Source organism: Panthera onca, chromosome B4 (assembly GCF_046562875.1).
Source record: "Panthera onca isolate mPanOnc1 chromosome B4, mPanOnc1 haplotype 2, whole genome shotgun sequence".
NCBI lineage: Eukaryota > Metazoa > Chordata > Mammalia > Carnivora > Felidae > Panthera > Panthera onca.
This window is the reverse complement of record NC_138345.1, coordinates 93142574-93160172: the sequence shown is the minus strand read 5'-3', so window position 1 is coordinate 93160172 and position 17599 is coordinate 93142574. Positions and strand designations below refer to the sequence as shown.

General features: G+C 37.0%; 1 protein-coding gene across 1 annotated transcript in view; it reads right to left on the bottom strand.

Moving 5' to 3' along the window:
* Positions 1-12518: 12518 nt before the first annotated feature.
* Positions 12519-17599, bottom strand: part of RAP1B (RAP1B, member of RAS oncogene family) — a 45724-nt gene continuing 40643 nt past the window's right edge. The window contains exons 6-8 of the mRNA XM_078449702.2: positions 17201-17344; positions 16158-16274; positions 12519-13765 (exon numbers count right to left, since the gene is read on the bottom strand). Coding sequence (XP_078305828.1) covers positions 16188-16274; positions 17201-17344 — 231 coding nt within the window. The 3' untranslated portion in view covers positions 12519-13765; positions 16158-16187. The remainder of the gene's footprint in view (positions 13766-16157; positions 16275-17200; positions 17345-17599) is intronic.

Genomic DNA, 17599 nt, shown 5'->3' with positions numbered 1-17599 from the left:
ATACTTCTCTACTTGGCATAGGAATTCTGTAAATCAAACACATTTGCGTTTCTGAAGAATGATTTATTAAGGCCCTGGAGAGAGCATTGCTTTGTTCTGTTTTCTCTAAATAGCACGCTTTATACGGTGTTTAGATTTTATTTTATTATGAAAAGAAGATAACTGGCATGAACCTTACCCCATAAATTCAACTAAGAAAAGTCACATTACAATTTTTTTCTTATATAGTGTTCTAAAAAAAAATTTTTTTTAATGTTTATATTTGAGAGAGAGAGTGTGCGAGTGCGCAAGTCGGGAGAGGGGCAGGAAGAGGCAGAATCTGAACCAGGCTCCAGGCTCTGACCTGCCAGCACAGAGCCTGACCCTTTGCTTGAGCTCACGAACTGCAAGATCATGACCTGAGCCAAAACTGGACACTTAACCGAATCAGCCACCCAGGCGTTATGGTGTTAGTTCTGACTGAGTCCTCATCCTGCCTGGTTTGGTGGGGTGAAGGCGAGAAATTTAATCTCACAGATCACAGTGTTCTCTCCTCTCTTCTGGGGTTTGCACAAGAATCCAGTGAGTGTCTTCTGTGGTGCTAAAGGCATTTAGCCTTCAGTTCACTTTACCTAATGCAGGTCATTGTCCAGCCTGAGTGTGTTGGCTGAATATGGGAGGAATGTGCTTCCTACCTACAGAATGAGATGGAAGAAGGCAGGGAGGGGGAAAGAATGTAGAGGAAACAAACACACACTATTATCTGACTAAATGATAGCCTTTAAGAAACAATATAACAAATAGTTAAAATTTGAATAGGTAGTTTACCATATATGGACCATTATCTTTATCTGTAGGTAAATATCTTCTAATTGAGAGGATCTTTGAAAATGTATCCTTAAGAGAATGCATCATGCATCCATAATGCTATGAGTCTATTCCTTTTTTTTTTTAAACATTTATTTATTATTGAGAGACAGAGAGAGACACAGCATGAGCATGGGAGGGACAGAGAAAGGGGGAGACAGAATCTGAAGCAGGCTCCAGGCTCCGAGCTATCAGCACAGAGCCTGACGCGGGGCTTGAAGTCACAAACCACGAGATCATGACCTGAGCTGAAGTTGGACGCGTAACTGACTGAGCCACCCAGGCACCCCGAGTCTATTCTTTAATGACAAAATTTTAAAGGTGTTATTTTAAAGATTGAAAATATAGCATATTTTGGGGCACCTGGGTGGCTCAGTCGGTTGAGCATCTGACTTGGGCTCAGATCATGATCTCAAGGTTTGTGAATTCAAGCCCTGCATCAGGCTCCTGATGACAAGCCACTTTGTATCCTCTTACACAAAACCACCGCCCCCCCCCCGCCCCCGCTCTCAGCACCTCCCCTGCTAAAAAAAAAAAAAAAAAAAAAAAAGAAAAGAAAATATAGCATATTTGGTTCATAAGTCAAGAGCAGGAATTGACTTTTAAAATACTTTGAGAGTATTTTGAGCTACAAAAATATTGACATATAAGAGCAAACTATGCAGGTTCTATAAATAGAAGTGCATTTAAAAGCATAAAATATAGACTATAAGTATTGGCAGTAGGCTGTAATGCAAAAAAACCTGTGCCTGTCTTGAACATTGACCTTGAAACTTATTTGGAAGCTTTAGTCTGTGTTGTAAAAGGGCATTAGGTAAAGCTGTACTTCAAAATCCATCCTTGCGTCCTATTTGCAATTTTTAAATGATGGAGTTTAATCTTTAGGAAACTGCTTGCCATCCTAGGGGAGTACCGCTTCTTTGTCCTTCACAAAATCAACGGAAGCTCTCTAGCTTTGTAAAAAGGTTGAATTTTGGGTAATAAAAGAAAGCTAAACTTCTTTGACTTTTTGAATGATGCTTTTTGTTTTTTCTGATTTAAGTATGAAGTTATGATGATGACTTCATTTAAAAAATTTTAACTTTACTTAATGATAGCATAACAATATTAGGAGACAACAAATAATTCAAAAGCATCCATATTACTACTGCTTAGTACAGTAATTTTTATTATTGCACATTATTTATCACGTTAGCATTCACATTTTACATATAATGACATTCATATAGCTTTTAAAATGTATATTCCAGAAACTATTATTTACCTGCTACTGACAATGAGGATTCTCTGTATCTTCATGTTCCTGTTTTTCTTTTTCCCACTGATGTATTTTTGCTTTTCTTCTTGCACCTACTCAGATCCCCCTAACTTCCTCACTCCTTCCCTCCTCTGTAGCCATGTTAACAACCTGGTATGTATCTTTCAGTACCTCGCTTTGTTCACTTTCAATACCTCATAGAAATCCCTCTAAGTCAACCATGAAACATCAAACTCATTCTTAAATGCTGCATAACGTTCTATGTGAGGCATGAATCATAATCTTTTCAATTATTCTTTATTGATGGTCATTCACCCTGTTGCAGTTTTTTCTTCAGTAGTGTGTGGCAGTAAATAGTCTTGTGTATGTATCCTTTCATGTCTTTGGTGTAGCCACCAGGAATAGGATAGCTGGGTCAAATATGCCTATTTTAACTTTCAACAGATATTAGCAGATCGCAAATTAAGATTTTGCTTTACCCCAAGGCTATGCAATGCACATTGCCATCAGCATTACACGACTCCTTTCTTGTTCTCTAACCTCCTTTTTGGAATTAGAGTGTTATCTCTGTGAATTTTGCCCATGCGTTGGGTTCTTGGTACTTTGCTTTGCATGTCTCTGGCTACTAGTTAGAGCATCTTTTTATGTTTATGAGCCATTTGGATTTGCTCTTCTCTGAACCGCCTAGTAATATTTCAACCATTTTTCCTTTGGATTGTTTCTTAATTTCTAAGAACTCTTCGTATTTTATAGATATGAACCCTGTGTATTTTATACTTTCCCAAATCTACTTTATAATATATTTTGCCAAATTATATATCCACATCTACATATCTATATATAAATATATATTCTTTAATTTTATTATAATTTAAATACATAAAATGTTTTAATTTTAAAATAGCTTCTGAGTTTCTTGAATTGGCTAAGGTCTTCTTTATCTCTAGACTACACTTCTAGTCTCTTAGGTTTTCTTCTAAGATTTTTGTTTTACTTTGTAGCTTGAAAATTTTAGATATATTTGGAATTTGCTTTAAAAATTTTTTTTATTGTTTATTATTTTTGAGACAGAGAGAGAGAGAGAGAGAGAGAGAGAGAGAGACTGAGAGCAAGCAGGGAAGGGGCAGAGAGAGAGGGCGACACAGAATCAGAAGCAGGCTCCAGGCTCTGAGCGCTCAGGACGGAGCCTGATGTGGGGCTCGAACTCACAGACTGCAAGATCATGACCTGAGCTATAGTTGGCCGCCCAACCAACTAAGCCATCCTCGCGCCCCTGGAATTTGCTTTATATAGAAGTTGAACTTTTATTTTCTTCAGATGGATAGCTACTTGTGTCAGCATCATTAAGTAACATTCTTTCTTACTGAAATATATATTTTTTTCATATATTAATTTCTGTTATATACTGGAATCTACTTCTGGATTCAATTCTATGCTGATTAGCATCATTGCTTCTTTCACTTGAACTTTAAGATCATTTAAATTTCGACTTCAAAACTTCACTCAGTTGAAATTCAAATTGGAATTGTATTACATTAAAATATTAATTTGGGGGAATTGATATTTTGTGATATTGTCTTTCCATTCAAGAATATATTATTTGTCTAAATCTTGATTTATGTGCTTTAGTAAGACTTTATAATACCTCTTCCTTGTCAGCCTTATTTCTTGAGGCATTTATAGTTTTTATCATAAATGTTTACCCCCATCTCAACTTTCAAGTGCTTATTGTGAATATAAAATAAAGCTATTAATTTTTGGCTTACTTATCTTGTATCTAGCCCCTTTCCTAAGTTCCCGAAGAATTCCAGTAGATTTTTTTCCAGCTTTTGAGGTATTCTCTTCCTATTATTTTTAAAGTAATCTCTACACCCAACATGGGGCTCAAACTCACAACCCTGAGATCCAAGAGTCTCATGCTCCACCAACTGAGCCAGCCAGGAGTCCTGAGGTATTCACTTATAATATCAGCAAAAATAATTTCATTTTCCAGTGTACATAATAAATATATATTTCTATTGATTTAATGCCTTTGTTAACGGTATTAGAGGACACTAATAACCCCTACTTCAACAGCATTGTGTTGAGGATTAAATAAGATAAACACACGTAAATTGCTTAGAGCAGTGGGTGGAATATGGTAGGGGGCCCAAGAAATGATTAATATTATTATTACTTCTCACCCATTAGAGCTTGAGAGTTCTTCCATCTGAAAAGGTCTCTTTCATGTAAACATCATACCAAAACAAAACAAAACAAACCCAAGAATTAAACTATTATTTGCTAGTTTTTCTTATTTCATCATTCCCCATTTTGATTGGTTTTGGGGAACCTGGGTCACAGCTTTCTTAAACTTTTATTTCTGATTCTCTCACCTTCTGATTCTCTCACAGAATAGCAGGAAAGGAAAGCAGAGAAATAGCTTGTGTATGAATGATTCATTCCACGGACTGTAATTACATAACAACAGATTAATAATTATAATAATTATGATTCTACAGATTATTTTTCTTTGAAGAGGAGTTACAGTCAAATGAGGCTTAAGGCTTGGTGACTATATTTTGGTTTAACTCATGTGGTGTTTCAGAGTTTATTTTGCGCAGGTCTGTCACAAAATCTTTTGCTTCCTAGAATTTACCTTTCTTCTTCAAAGTGAGATAAAACAGGTAAGTCAACTGTAACCAATGCTACTGCCTCTTTGAGGGAGTTTTAGGAGTAACTAAGAAAAAAGCTCTTTCTTATGATGTAATAGCTTTGGAGAGATGCAGCTCTTTCCTGACAGCGGTGGAAGAAGTGGCATTGGAAATTGTCTTCACTTTCCAGGGCTGACACAGTTTGGCACTTTACATCTACTCTGGATGACATCTCGAGATTCGTCCTCTTTACCCACCCTGAACGAGCCTTGGCAGAGGGCCTCGTGCAACAAAATCATTAACTCTACATCTGGCATTAGCCACATCCCGAGAAGGGGAGAATGCCTTGACCGTAAGAATATCCTGTATCGGTTCAGGGTAGAAAGAGGACAGCAGGTGCCATCCTCTAGGACAGCATTGGTGGAATGAAATCAGTGTCATGGCAGTGGCTAACAATACTCTTTGTTCCTGAAAAATTAAGGGCTAGCTGTTAGGTTTGCTAACTAGTTAATTACTAGCTGGTCTAGCTTCTGCAAGGAGCTCAAAATGTATTTCAGGAACTGATACCGTCTTTTAGTCTAATCCAATAGACTCTATTAAATAGTTTCCAGTTAAAATCTTGTATGATGCTTTACTGAAGTCAGAAAATTCAAAGGAACAAATGAGTGAAATGAGAACTTTTTCCAGAATAGTACCAGGAGACAATGACTAACTCAATTTCTGGAACTGTAAGTTTGTTTCTTAAACATGTAAAGCACACAAATGGTTACTGTCTCCTTATAACATTACTTACGGTAATTAATGGATAAAACTTCTCTGGAGAAGGCCCAAATCCAGTTCTGAGAAGTGATTACGCAGACAGAAACCTCCCCCTTAATGCAGGATGTACTAACAAATACAAAAAAACCCTATTGGATTGAATTAGTCCCTAATTTGCTTGTCATTTGGCTCTTGTGCCTGTCCATCACTCCAATTACTGAAACAAAAAACAAACAAAAAAGCAGTAAGGAAAACATTCAATTAAGTGCAGCAGTGGAGTAAAATCTTCTAAATCATGATGGTTTCAGAAGTGCTCACTTTCTTCTAATACGAATCATGTATGTCCGGATTAAGGGTGGAGGGGAGGGGGAAAGAAAACCTTGAGTCTGAAGATGAAAAGTAAGAAAATAAAGTTTGTTATTTATATCACTCCTAAATCTAAGCCAGTGGAAGGGGGAGATTATTGTCAGCACTGAAAAAATAGAATATATATAGTGAAGACAAGACGTATGCTAACACAAGTGGAAGGTAATTCAGCGGGATAAATTAGCAGAATTACATGAGTATTTTATAGGAGTACTATGTTGGTTCTGAAATTGTGGCACTAGCCTGGAATGGACCCCTTATCGACTCCTGGAAGGCTCATCTGATTCTAGGTTTCCCTCCAAAGAATCTCTACAGAGTAGCTTAGACGTGGGGCTTTCCGAGATTGGATTTCTCCAGGGAGATCTCTAGGTCTGTGGATTCAATTCAGCATGTTTTGGGTTATCATGCTGGTCTTTGTTACTGTAAAATTAGTAGGCTGACAATGGCTCCCAGATAATGTCCTAATCCCTAGCTTGTGGTATTACCTTTATTTGAGAAACAGGCAAAAATAAATAAACATAAAAAAAAGAGCCTTTGCAGATGTAATTAAGAATTCTGAGAGATTTTCTTGGATTACCCCAGGTGGGTCCTAAATGCCATCACAGAAGTCCTTAAAAGACAGGAGACACACATAGAGAAGATATGAAAATCGAAGCAGAATCTGGCATGTTTGTGTTTTCGTGTCAAAGAATGCGAGCAGTAAGGAATGGGTTCTCTCCTAGAGCTGCTAGGGAGCAAGGCCTTGCTTACACTTTTGATTTTGGCCTTTTGTCCTCCAGAACTGTGAGAAAAAGTTTGTGTTCCTCTAAGCCACGAAATGTGTGGTAATCTGTTACAGTAGCCCTAGGAACTAATACATACTGCTTAACTAGGACATGAATGTCTTTCTAGAAAGCTATATAAATAGAGCAAGAACAGATGAGAGTCCAGTTAATAACAATTTATCTCCCTAACACATTTCTGTGGGTAAAATACCAAAGTGCCTTATAAGAAAAATGAGAGGGGCAAAAATGTTTATTGGAAAGGTATGTGGAGAAATACTTCAATGGCATGTATTTGAAAGACGCCTCATGGCTTCGGTTTAGCAGAATTTGAAAAAAGCCTTGTCAAGGTTGGCTCTGAAATGCTTTATAGCCGCTACACGGACATCCATAGACCTGATACTAATTAAAGGCTGGAATTTCCAAAATCATCCTATTGTCTCCAATTAGTAGCCAATTCCCCACCAAGAAGTATATAAAGGGACAGGCATAAATTATATGTGTCTAGATTCTTTTGACATAAATTATGATGTGTCTAGAGAATAAAATTACTGCTGGCCTACGGATCAAGTAGAGAACGTTATCTTGTTCCTTGCCCTCGAAGGCGCTGTATTCTCAGGCTGTGGAAGGCTATTTGCTGCCTTCTCTCTGTAACAGCAATCCTTCGTACTCCAACCTTCTCCACTCCGGCCCACTTAGGCTGGGCTTTCCTATTTCACTTTCTCCATGCTTAATCCTTATGGAAATAATTTAATTCACTCACAGTTTCAGTTGCCTTCTGTATGTCAATGACCCCAAGGCCCAACTGTTACCATCTGCCTCTCCTCAGAATATACTCAGCAAAATATTTCCCTTAACATCAACATCTTACCAAAAAGTTCTTTCACTCATGCACTAAAAATAATTCCTTACAGGCTTCTTTCCATGTTACTGTCATTGGTGCTCAGTCTCTCTGGTCTTGTTGATAGATCAGGTTGTTTCACTCTTTCCTTCAGTTTCTATACCTAAGCCATTAACCAGTTCTCTAGTTATTCCTTTAAAAATTCTCTTCGACTTCCCTGGTCACCACGGCTCCAATCATTTCATGCTTACAGACCCCAGCAGCCCACAAGCTGTCTGGGTTAACTCAGGCTCTACCATCGCTCCTCCTGGGACTATCCTTCATGGCTCTCAAATCTGTTGTTGCTTTAACCATATGATTCTCATTTAGAACAACAGGGTATTTCCCTGCTAACTACCCACTGTATATATTATTTATTTGATTGTACTCCGTTCCCAACATGGAAAGGTACTTTTTTTTCCTGCCAGCTATGCAGTTCTCCAATCAGTCCTTAATTTGCTCAGAGAATCTAACTAAAACTGACCTGAGCAAAACAGAAATATAAATCAAATAGTTTACATATTTTCTTAAAAATTTTTTTTTCTTATTTATTTTTGAGAGAGCGCGTGCGCGGGAGAGAGCGAATGCAAGCAGGGGAGGGGCAGAGAGAGAGAGAGAGAGAGAGGGAGACACAGAATCTGAGGCAGGCTCCACGCTCTGAGCTGTCAGCACAGAGCCTGACGTGGGGCTCTAACCCACAAACTTTGAGATCACGACCTGAGCCGAAGCCGGATGCTTAACCAACTGAGCCACCCATTCACCCCTCAAATAGTCCATATATTTTAAAGCAAAATGCAATTTTTAGGGGCGCCTGGGTGGCGCAGTCGGTTAAGCGTCCGACTTCAGCCAGGTCACGATCTCACGGTCCGTGAGTTCGAGCCCCGCGTCGGGCTCTGGGCTGATGGCTCGGAGCCTGGAGCCTGTTTCCGATTCTGTGTCTCCCTCTCTCTCTGCCCCTCCCCCGTTCATGCTCTGTCTCTCTCTGTCCCAAAAAAAATAAATAAAAAACGTTGAAAAAAAAAATTAAAAAAAAAAAAAAATAAAATGCAATTTTTAATCATTAGTATCAGTAGAGATAATAAGCACAAACTGTCTGTGGTTAGATATGAATTATTACATTTTCACTTTTTTGATACTTGTTGACTGATCTTTCCCACCATCGATGCATTAAACACCTTGCCAGTAGGGTCTGGGCTTATTATATCATTTATTCTTTGCTACTCCTCTATGCCCGAGCATGGTACATTACACATTCAAAACTTTGACAGTAATAGTTTCCTGTTCTGAACTTAGTGCTCACAGGGGATATAGACTACTATACTATCTATAGTACAGTATCTGTAGTACAGACTACAACAGAAATTTGAATGGGTATTAATGGCAAATGACAAAAACATTAGACTTTGATCTCTGCCTACTTAAAAACTGCTATAACCTTTTGACTTAAGTGAAAGTATTATTCACATAAAAATCCTGCAAGATATGTGTTTCGTTTTCAGAAAAAAAACCTGGATTTTGACCCGTGTTGAACCTGGGTAATTATTTATGTCATCGTATAAGGAAAATCAGGTTACACTAGGTTCCTAACAGTAAAAATTCTTTCCATGCCCTTTCAGACAAATCAGAGAAATTATTAACTGCCTATAAATGATATTTATACATATTAAAAATAGTATTTTCCTGAAACCATTAAATTGTCCCAAATGGAAAGCTCTGAGAAAGTTTAAAAGACAATAACCAAATGAGCTTTGCTCATTCGCCACTTGTCTTCCCCCCCCCCCCCGCCAATAGAATGTATGCTCCATGTGGGTGAAACGACCCTGCCGTATCCCTCACACGGCCAACAATGCCTGGAACACGGCAGACATGGAATACTGAATACATCTGCTGATTCTTTGATACAAAAACCAGGTAGAGGTCTCTAATTTTGGATAAAATCTTTAAATTCTTAGTTCAGTAATCTATAGGCTACAAACAAGGATGTTTTAAGAAAGCAAGTTAAAATTATGTGCAACACGTGCAATACTTTTCATCTGCATTTAGAAAACAGACCTCTTTAGCAGTATTTTACTTTCAAAGAGAAACTAATGTCAAGCCCACAAACTTAGCTGCTCCATTAACAGGCTTACTAGCTAATTTTGAGAAATACCATCAATACCCCAACAAAGACTCATGCATTTTTCTCTGAATTGTCAGTTATGAGAAACTAGGTTTCATTCTACTCTGAATCTATTACACTTCTCTTAGTGCATTCATAAAAGACCAGATGTATTGATGCAATGGAGCAAATTACAGAATAAAGCAAAAACTTGAGTCCTATAAATCACAATTGTTAACACTCACTGATAGTTTAGGAGAAGCCTGAAAACACTAAGATTTCGAAGCTAAAGTCACAGGAGTATTAATCATAAAATACTGTAACTCCTCACTACATTTCCAAGACTTAAAAGGGAGGGGACAAAATAACAGCTGGAGATTAAATTCAGTGAAGGCACAGAATGAGGAAAACTAAAAGAAAAGATGTTGCAGGGATAAGTTTTGATTCTAAGTTTGTTGCCCCACATCTAAAGATGAAAGGATTTAAAAAAGAAAGCAAAATTTACTTTCATAACTGGGTATTTTAAAACTTTCTACTCCTAGTATCCACATGTGAAGATTATATATTAAATAAATAAAAAAACAACAACATGAAAGTCAAAGCAGCATTTTTTACACCTTTGTAGAAAAAATTAGGTGAAATGTCACTCTGGTTTTCTCCTAAAATTGAAGTTTCTCCAGGTATTGTTGGGGACATGAAGAAGTACTCATGATTTTTCCCGATTGAATTATATTTTAGTATTTTTCCATTTAAGCACCAGAAAAGTCCATCGATAGGATTCGAATTCCTAAGCTGCAGTTACTAATTTGGTTTTTTTAAACTTTTTTTTTTTTTTTTTTTTTAGTGTTTATTCATTTCTGAGAGACAGAGACAAAGCATGAGTTGGGAAGGGGCCAAAGAGAGAGGGAGACAGAATCGGAAGCAGGTTCCAAGCTCTGGGCTCGAACTCACGAACTGTGAGATCATGACCTGAGCTGAAGTCAGATACTTGACTGCCTGAGCCACCCAGGTGTCCCTGTTGTTACCATTTTGTATGGGAGACAATGATGCTTTTTGCCAAACGACAGTCCTATTTCCAGTAGCAAAATACAAAATAAAAAGCAAAACAAAATATTGACCAAGAGGATGGCACTGGCATTTACTTCACTCCCTTTAACTCTATATGAAGGGGTGCTATTATCATTCCTATTTTACAGATACGGGAACAGAGGTGCCTAACCACTGTCACATGCTAGGAAGTAGGAGAGCTGGGATTAGAAACCCAAGAAATCTGGTTCCCACAGTCTTGTTCACTATACTGAAGTGTCCACTTTACTCCCCTAACACTCATCTGTAATTAATGTGTTGTTTCCCACCAGATCAGTGGTTCTCAGGCAGGGTGATTTTGCCCTTCAACAACCCCTCACTCCCTGAATCTAGCTGGAAAACACTTGGGCAATGTTTGGAGACAAGTTTGGTTGTCACGACTTGGGGGTGGCGGTAGTATTACTGGCATCTATAGGGCAGATACAGGATGTGCTGCTAAAAATTCTGTAATGTGCAGGACAGTCTCCCAACAACTCGTTATCCAGCATAAAACATACACCGCGCCGAGGCTGAGAAGTCCTGTAACAGAGTATAAATTCTAGAAGGGCAGGGTCCTAAGCTGATCTCAGTTTTTGCTCTATCCTCACACCTAGAACAATTGTGCTTGACCAGTAAGTCTTAAACTTACCTGAATATTTGTTTTCAAGAGCCTAGAACTCAGCCTTGTGCCCAGCCGGTAGACAACATTTATTAAAGGTAACAAAATTAATGGTGATGCCCTCAAAGAAGGTCAAATGGGTATAACAGGACACAGCAAATCAAGGCAATTTTAGTGTCCCATAATCCCACTTTTTGGGTTTTTTTTCTCACAATGACTATTAATAAAACCAGTTCTTCCAAGATAAGTCTCTTAAGTGAGACTTCTGAAAGAACAGGTTTTTCTTTAGATACATAAAACTTTTAAATACATGGAACTCTTGGAGTTAAATTTGTAAAAGATGAAACCTTTTTCTTTAAAATGAAAGCCTTTAAAGTTCCATTCACGGGGCGCCTGGGTGGCTCAGTTGCTTAAGCGTCCAACTTCACCTCAGGTCACGATCTCACGGTCCGTAAATTCGAGCCCTGCGTCGGGCTCTGGGCTGATGGCTCAGAGCCTGGAGCCTGCTTCCGATTCTGTGTCTCCCTCTCTCTCTGCCCCTCCCCCGTTCATGCTCTGTCTCTCTCTGTCTCAAAAATAAATAAACGTTAAAAAAAAAAAAAATAAAGTTCCATTCACATGGCATGTATTAAGAGATTAGTAGACACCCCTAAATTAGATGGCATCACTAATCGATTGCTGATATGCTCCAGTGACTGGGAAATACTTTAAGAAAGTCTGAGTTAAGACTGGTTTACAAATTTCCAAATAACTGAATTATAGCACACATAAGAAAAAGCCAGGTTATCTAAAAAGAAAGTAGTACTTGAGTCCACTTCATTCCAAGATCTTTATAACCATAATATTCTAAGTATAACTTCATCCTGTATTTTTAAAAAACCCATGAAGCGTAACATTTGTCGAAGTATTTTCAATTCTTTCCCCTACACTTCAAAGAGCTACTAAACATTACCCAAAAGGCATACGTTCATTAATATTGCTTGATTTACAAAATTCTTTTCCAAGAAAAAATTCAAAAGGTGGTTTATGTGGCTATTCAAACAATACTAGGGAAAAAAATCTGACATCTTTCACTCACCATTTCTATAATTAATGAATGAATCTGGCTTGTCCAAATCTTAAATTATGAAATCACACTATGTAAAATGCACCTATTACATTTAAAAAGTTAAACCCATATTTATTTACTAGCACTGTTAAACATTACACAAAACACAGTCAAGTGGCAAGTAATTATAATGCAAGCCCTTGCATGGCAATCCAAATTTATTGAACTACTGATGCTAAGTTATACAAAATTGCACCACTTTAATTAAGGCTTTTAGTTTACATTTGGCCACCTCAAAGTCGTTGTAACATTAGGTTGGTCAATTTAAATACTGTGGCTCCCTGTTGGATAGACACACAATCTTTACACCCAAACGTTAATGCATACAAAGCAACAAGGCATTGTTAAATAAAACAGCAATAGTTACTGCAACTTAGGCCTTGTGACCAATTACACATGATTAAAATTACTTCCCACATTCACATCCACAGTACTCGTCCACCATTTAACATCTCAACCAAAACGTTACACATGTGAAACAATCACTAACAGGCAAAAATACTAAACCTGTATATTTGGTATTGCAAATACACTTATGCATGAGCAAGCAAGGGATTCACAGTGAGAATCTACAGCTGCAGAAGCCTGAAAATGATTTACAAAAATTGTTAAATCATTAAAAAATTGTTTGAAAATATACACTTCTTGTTGTAGACCCCCACTGTACACACAACTATAAACATTGTTCCCTATGTAAACAAAAAAGGAAACATATAATAAAAGATTTGAAAAGTCTGGACATTTCCTTCCCAACAGATATTAAAGGCAACGTCTTTAATCTAAGACATTATACTGAAAGGACTATCATATTTTAAAGACAAGATCACTGTCTCCACAGGTTTTTTTAAAAATTAAAAAAACTATATAGCTGTGTTAATCAAAGCACTTATTTGTACAATACAATGATAATGACCTTGAATTTCTTAAAAAAAATTACAATAAGCTACAAGTATCAAAGAAGCGAAGTTATCTGGAGTAGTCTATATAGGAGCTCTTTGGACTTTCTTTTATTATGCTAAAATAGTGGTGCTTTTAGGATTTACATTATTGTACTCTCCAATACAAAGTATGGGGCATGTTAAAGTATACAGTACACCATTTTCATACATGTACAACATTGGTGGATGAAAAATGTCTCTTAGCAGTAATACTGGATTGTAGCCTCTGGTTTTACCAGCTGCATACTCTAGGACTATTATATAAGTAAAAATCTCTCTTGTGATACTGGAAAGTGATTAGAATGTGCAAACTGATGTAGTAGCTTTCATCCGCCTCTTAAAGGGTACCACCACAGAAAGTCCATTTAAGATGTTGGTAGGTTTAACAAAGTTGGAATGCTGGCACTGTTGAATTGGGCAACAGTTCTTCAGACCTGTCAAAACGAAAAAATTACACTGAAAACATGGGTTGAAAACAGCACACTCAAGATCCAAAGGAACACATTAAAACAACAGTGTTAAAGTGTTAGAAAATGAAGAGAATACAGGCCCTTGTCATTACATTCGTGACGATGTACACACAACTCATAGCAAAGCAAAGCATGGGGAGACATTTTCATCCTTTTGGAATGACTTCATCTATTCTGCTGCCCTCCTGAAAGTCAGTCAAATGAAAGTTTTAGATATAAAAAGGGAATGTACCTTAGTGCAAATTTCTGCGTATTACCCTTCCAAAGACTAAAAGCAGAATAATAAAAAACACCACATTAAAACTTTAGGTCAGGTCAACTTTATTAGAATTAGGATTAAAAAACAGAGCGACATTAACAAAATGAATGTTTCCAATCCTAGAATTACAGAAGTATAGAATGCACATCTAACCAGTGTTTCTAATACCAGAAAACCAAGACCTTTCTTCCATACTCTTCCAGGAAGAGTGGCTACAGAGCTAGTTCAGAGAAGCAGACAAAACAGAATTTATTTCATGATGGCTCTTAACAGTTGACAGTTATCAATGTTCTAATTCCATATTTAAACAAATTAGATCAACTTAAGATGGATGTCAGAAAAAGCTGGTATTACGCTAAAATCATACGTAATTAAACTTAAAAAGTTCGTGAGTGATGTAAAAGAAGTAAAATCAGAACTCTTTCTGCCAAATATTTATTTTCTTTGGATGACTTTCTGTATACATTCCTGACTACGAAAAAGTTTTCTTTTTTTACTGTTTCTCTGGGGTTCAGACTTGCTGCAAGTTCCAGAAATGCTGTTAATATAGACATGGCTGTTGAAGCAATTTTTATAAATGCCTTGAACTTTAAGTCCTCATTTAGTCTGAATGAGTTTGGTAACTTTTCTAAATCCTAGCAGACTGAATGTAGCAAATTGAATAGCACAGATGGGAGTGTGTGAGCTCACGCACATGTGTGCCAAGAATGGGCATGTGGTCAGGAGTGAGAGGATGTCAGGAATGAGAGCACTTATCTAAACAGAAAGCTTTAAATGCAGAGTAGGGACAGAAACTCTAAGAGGCAGAATCAGAAGTGCTATAGTAGAGGGCCATTTTAACACAGGAAGTAGCAGAGCCACAAATACTAAAAGTTCTCAAGGATAAGTACAGTAAAATATAGTTTTAATGATAAGGGGGGAAGAAACCATTCTCATTGGCAAAGAGCAGCAGATGATAGTTGAGGGTTTACCAAGTACCAGGTACTGATCTAAGTGATTTACAAGTATTAACTCATTTAAAAAAAATAAAAAAAAAATTTTTTTTTAACGTTTATTTTTGAGAGAGAGAGCACAAGTAGGGGAGGGGCAGACACACACACACAGAATCTGAAGCAAGCTCCAGGCTCTGAGCTGTCAGCACAAAGCCCGACATGGGGCTTGATCTCACGAACTACAAGATCATGACTTGAACCAAAGTCGGATGCTTAACTGACTGAGTCACCCAGGCACTCTGATATTAACTCATTTAATATGACTGTTTTAAAAAACTATATAAAAATGTTGCATGTTCAGTTTTCCTTCGTTGTCTCATCTCTTGAGTTGTTTCTGTGGTTTTCTATGCCTGGGAACTCTTTGGCTATCAATGTCTCTTGCTGATGGACTTTCCCTGAATCTGCAGTTTATATTTGACTAATTTGGTGCCCCAGGTATATATGCTCCTATAGGACCTATAACAGCATAGTGACTAAGCATGGGCTTGAGAGCTAGTTCATTGTTTAAATTCTGAGCCATGAACTCAGATCACTGGATTCAAATTCTGGCTCTGCTATTTACTAACTGCAGGGCATGAACAAGAAATAATCTTTTTGTGCTTTAATTCTCTCATCTGTTATATGAGAATAACAGCTCCTGCCTCAGAGGACTGTTGTGAGAATTCAATTAAAATGTGGACAATACTGAGTGCCAGGAGTTTTTACTATCAATCTGATGCTGGACTTACACTATCCTGCATTTATCATATTTTGCAACTGTTTGTCTAATTCTTCCACTAGACCTGACTTAGCTTAAGGCTATAGATAGGAAAGAAGGTTGGTTTTGCTCACCACAATACCGTCAGCACAAACCAATGTCCCAGTGGGGCATAAGTATACATTGGATGAACTTACCTACAATATTCAGTTACATGAAATACCCTACTTTTGATGATATATAAAGGAAATAATTAATTACTGGGATATCATACTAACTTATGGATATCTTAAAAAGGAAGTAACCATCTTTTTTTTTTAGAACAAAACATTCTATACTCGTTTTCTTCATAGAGTGCCCTTAATGAAGCTGAAGTTAAAGGTTAGGGAAAAAGATAAATTAACATACCTGGCTCAGAGCTACAATGCATTTAATATATTAAAGCAGCTGACATGTTGACTTTTTGCGGGTCTTCCCAGGCACTGGAGTTTTTCTGTTAATTTGCCGCACTAGGTCATAAAAGATCTGCAAACACAGTATTTTTTTTTTTTTAATTTATAGGAGAAAAAAACCCAAAAAAGAAAAAGAAAAAGTAAAATGAAAGACTGAACTTTCCATGCATATATATATGAACTCCAACAAGTATTATGTTCAGTTAAGGAATAAGTAAAACCAGGTATTTCTGTAACTGCTAAATTTTCTTATTTATTTTTTAGGGGCGTTAAAATTATTCTCCTTAAAACAAACACTGACTTAAGAAGCAGCAGAGATCTTATTGTAGTTCATTAGAACATTTAACACCATTCAAAGAAAACAAACTTTTACTCTTTAAATCTTTCTATGTATCTTTATCCTACAATATTACTTAAGCCCCTTCAAAGCAAGAACCGTGCATGCCTTCTTGAATTTGTCTCCATCTTTTTTTTCTTTTAAAGTTTATTTTTATTTATTTTGAGAGACAGAGAGCAAGCAGGGGAGGAGCAGAGAGAGGGAGAGACAGAATCCCAAGCAGGCTCCATGCTGTCAGTGTGGAGCCCAATGCGGGGCTTGAACTCACCAACTGTGAGATCATGACCTAAATGGAAATCAAGAGTTGGACGCTTAACCAACTGAGCCACCCAGGTGCCCCAATTTGTGTCCATCTTTTACAAAACATCCTTTATACACACACACTTGAACTCTTAATCCTGTCTTTCCCACCCCTATCTTTTTTTGTCCAGTCTTTCTTTTTTTCATGGTAAATTCCAGCATTTAATAAAGAGGCTATAATAGATAGCTGTGCTACTTATTAACATGTATATATTTAACATAAGATTTTTGGTTAGAAGATCAACAAGCACCCGGAGTAAGCATTAACTTGGAGCTGTGTTAACACACAGCACACATATTTTTCATTAATTTTAAATCCTGAATTCCAAATCAAGAGTTTTTTTTAAAGTATGTCACCATACCTCATTAACATTTATTTTTGATTTTGCGGAGGATTCTAAGAATGCACAATTGTTCCATTGTCTTGCTAGATTTTGACCTTGTTCCTTTCCTACAACTCTTTCATCTTCCAAGTCACACTTATTACCAACCAGAATCATTGGAACCTAAAAATACAAAACAAAATTGTGAGGGTAAAAAAAAGTAAGTGAATATGCTCTATACATTCAAATCCAAAGAATTCTAAGAGTCAACCCTAAGGATTACTTTTTATGCCCAAGAAAAATACTAAATTAAACAATATGTAATAAAATTTATAATCAAATATGAAAACCTTAACTCTGTTCAGAACCTTTCATGTGAAATTTTTAGAAAACAAGCTATGATGTACTTATAAAAGAGGGGAAAAAAACTTTAAAATT